Source organism: Trachymyrmex septentrionalis, unplaced genomic scaffold (assembly GCF_001594115.1).
Source record: "Trachymyrmex septentrionalis isolate Tsep2-gDNA-1 unplaced genomic scaffold, Tsep1.0 scaffold410, whole genome shotgun sequence".
NCBI lineage: Eukaryota > Metazoa > Arthropoda > Insecta > Hymenoptera > Formicidae > Trachymyrmex > Trachymyrmex septentrionalis.
Genome location: NW_017305581.1, coordinates 144,208 through 146,904, shown reverse-complemented (window position 1 = coordinate 146,904; position 2,697 = coordinate 144,208). Strand labels below are relative to the sequence as shown.

Below are 2,697 nucleotides of genomic sequence, written 5' to 3'. Positions count from 1 at the left end.
TGTTGAAACTTACATGTTATATTCATTCTTCACGTCGTACGATGCGCTGCTCTCTTTGGCAAAGTACATTTTTTTTAACCGTTCGTACAAGCGGGTATCGCAAGACTGATTGCATCCGCGTAAATTGTGTCATATATATATGGTAATAATAATCGAAGAGGGGAGAAAGACCCTCTCCACTTTTTCCAAGAATTTCAAACGTGTCGCGACATGTTTTATCACGTCTTTCTACATATTCTTTGTCACAAGCTTATACATACATTCATACATACGTACATATATACATGCATATATACATACATACATACATACATACGTACATACATACATACATACATACATACATACGTACATACATACATATACGTTTATACGAGTATATGTATTATAAAGGAAGGGAAAAAAGAAATATGTAATAAATACGTTAACATATTTTTATTTAAAAATTCTTTCGCAACCACCAATTATATATTTTTAATACATTTTGTAACGCGCAATTCTTAACATGTTGTCCACATCGCATAGTATTAGTAACATCAAGATTAGTTAAAGATTCGATGTCTTCGCAAACTGCATCCAAGATATCGATGTACATGCGTTCTCGCTCATCGTCCAGAAGCAAGTTCCACAGCCACGTTCGTTTCTCGCGTCCCTTAACGTATACGATAGCATCATCTTCAAATACAGCTGTCGTGATCAAACGTTTCGCCTCGTTGTACGGAACCATCCCGTCCTCCCATCGCAATCCATGGTGATATGCACTCAACCAGGAAGCGCAAGACCTGTCGGATCTTGTCAAAAATTTCCATGGTATGGGATTCGTAAAAATATAATGCGTGAGAACGATCCCCTGTTTCAGCACCGCCACATCCTTTACGATAAATTTTTTGTTAACGATGAATCCTTGCAGATCCACGAACGTTGGCATAGACATGTTGTCGAGAATACTGCGATCGATTGCGGCGTATCGTAGATTTTATATTGTGTCGGAGGTAAACTTAGATGATTTTGCGCACAACTTTGGTCAATGGATTATACTGAACCACACGATCGTGTATGATGAGACAATAGGCTGTCGTATTTGCTGGCACGTTCTTACATCAAAGTCTAATCGCACGTCCACGGTACCGCTCTTGACCGATTCGTTCTGTCGAGAGCAATCGATTATCACGAACGGGCCATTACGTAAAAAAATTGTAAAGGTGAGACTCGGCTCGAGATACTCGTATCCATAGTAGCCCTTGCAGAAACGCGCGTACAAGTCGTACAGAATCGCACATCTGTTTTTATCAAAATCTAGATTCAAATCATCGTACGGATAACATTCCGTATTCAGGTAGAGTTTAGCATTGGTTAATTTGCAGTGGTCGAATCGACTTGCATCCTCAGACATGATATTTTTTCGACCTGTTTGCATAGCGAAAATGACGTAGCGCGGCTTCTCGAGCTGACTAGCCGTCTTGATGGCCCACGAATGCTTGGTTGTGCTCTGCAAGAGCGGAAACTGGTACAGATCCCAAGAGCGAAAAGACATGCTCAGATATCGTCCGCTCTCCAAAGCGCGCAGCATCGATAGCTTATTTATCTCGCTCAATAACACGTGCGGTATTCGCCACTGTACTTTGAATAATTCGAGCGTCGGCTCTGTCGTCGAATCTCCCGTCAGGCAATTGTTGTCGTTGCGCGCTCGTATTAAAATCAATTCGTGACGAGCGTTGATCACCACACGTCTGTAATCTTCGCAAAATCCCAGCAGTACGTAGAGCGGAACACAGAAATTAAAGTATCCGGCCGCAGTAGTCTGCGCATCCCAGCCGGCATTCCGCAGAATCACGCTTCTGTCGGATGACACTGTTACATAGTTTTTGATCGTGCTAGTTATGCCCACGTTTCTGTTACGATCAATCTCCACACCGTTGAGTTCATATCGAATCTCATCGAATATAAACGCAACGCAATTATTTCCCAATGACACGCTAGCACCCTGGACCACTTTGTTCTTCGTCAGTTTTCCCTCGACGTATAGAAAGCTTTCGTACGGCAATGTGTATAGATCCTGTTGCTGTATGGGTATTCTTATCTCGTCGCTGTACCCGAACGTTGTGTTGGCGAACGGGTTGTACGTGTGAGTCTCAATCTTGACGATGCGATCGTCGAAGACCGGCTCGCTTTTAATGTTTAGGATATCAGTCATCTCAAATGTTGCGCACCGCGAATCCCAAAGACTTTAAAAATGTAACGTTCGACGCGCTGAGCTTCTTCTTCTTTCTAATGCAGTCGGATGAGCGAGTGTTATCGAGCTGTGACGTCGTTGGCCTTGTAAAGAATACGTTATCTCTCTGCGTGCGCTCCGTTCCGTTCAACACGAGCATCTCACGCTCACGTTATCACTGCAGACGTCGTACGTGCAATCTAACGGTGATCTCTTCTCCGCGAAAATCGAGCAATCGTCCGTTCTGGTCGACGACGCGTATCGTCAGATCCGTAATGCTCCGTGCGATGATCGGCAGGTAAATGATCTGCGCCGGCCTCTCCGATATCTTATATCCTGGCGGCACGCTCGGTGAAAATTCGTGTATCGTGTGCGCGCTTTTGCCGTTGCTGTACGCACCCGCGGTCACGCTGCACTCTACGCGGATAACGTTTACGTTCATTATGTTGATCGACATGTCCGATTCGTGCCATCTTCGCGGTCGC

The 2,697-nt window shown here is 44.2% G+C and overlaps 1 protein-coding gene across 1 annotated transcript; it reads right to left on the bottom strand.

Moving 5' to 3' along the window:
* Positions 1-1,024: 1,024 nt before the first annotated feature.
* On the bottom strand, positions 1,025-2,194 carry LOC108751195. The gene has a single exon (XM_018491276.1). The coding sequence runs from the start codon at positions 2,192-2,194 to the stop codon at positions 1,025-1,027; it is 1,170 nt and encodes a 389-aa protein (XP_018346778.1).
* Positions 2,195-2,697: the final 503 nt, after the last annotated feature.

Excerpts from the sequence above, each read along its gene's own strand:
- LOC108751195 (XM_018491276.1), bottom strand. The coding sequence starts at position 2,194 with ATGACTGATATCCTAAACATTAAAAGCGAGCCGGTCTTCGACGATCGC.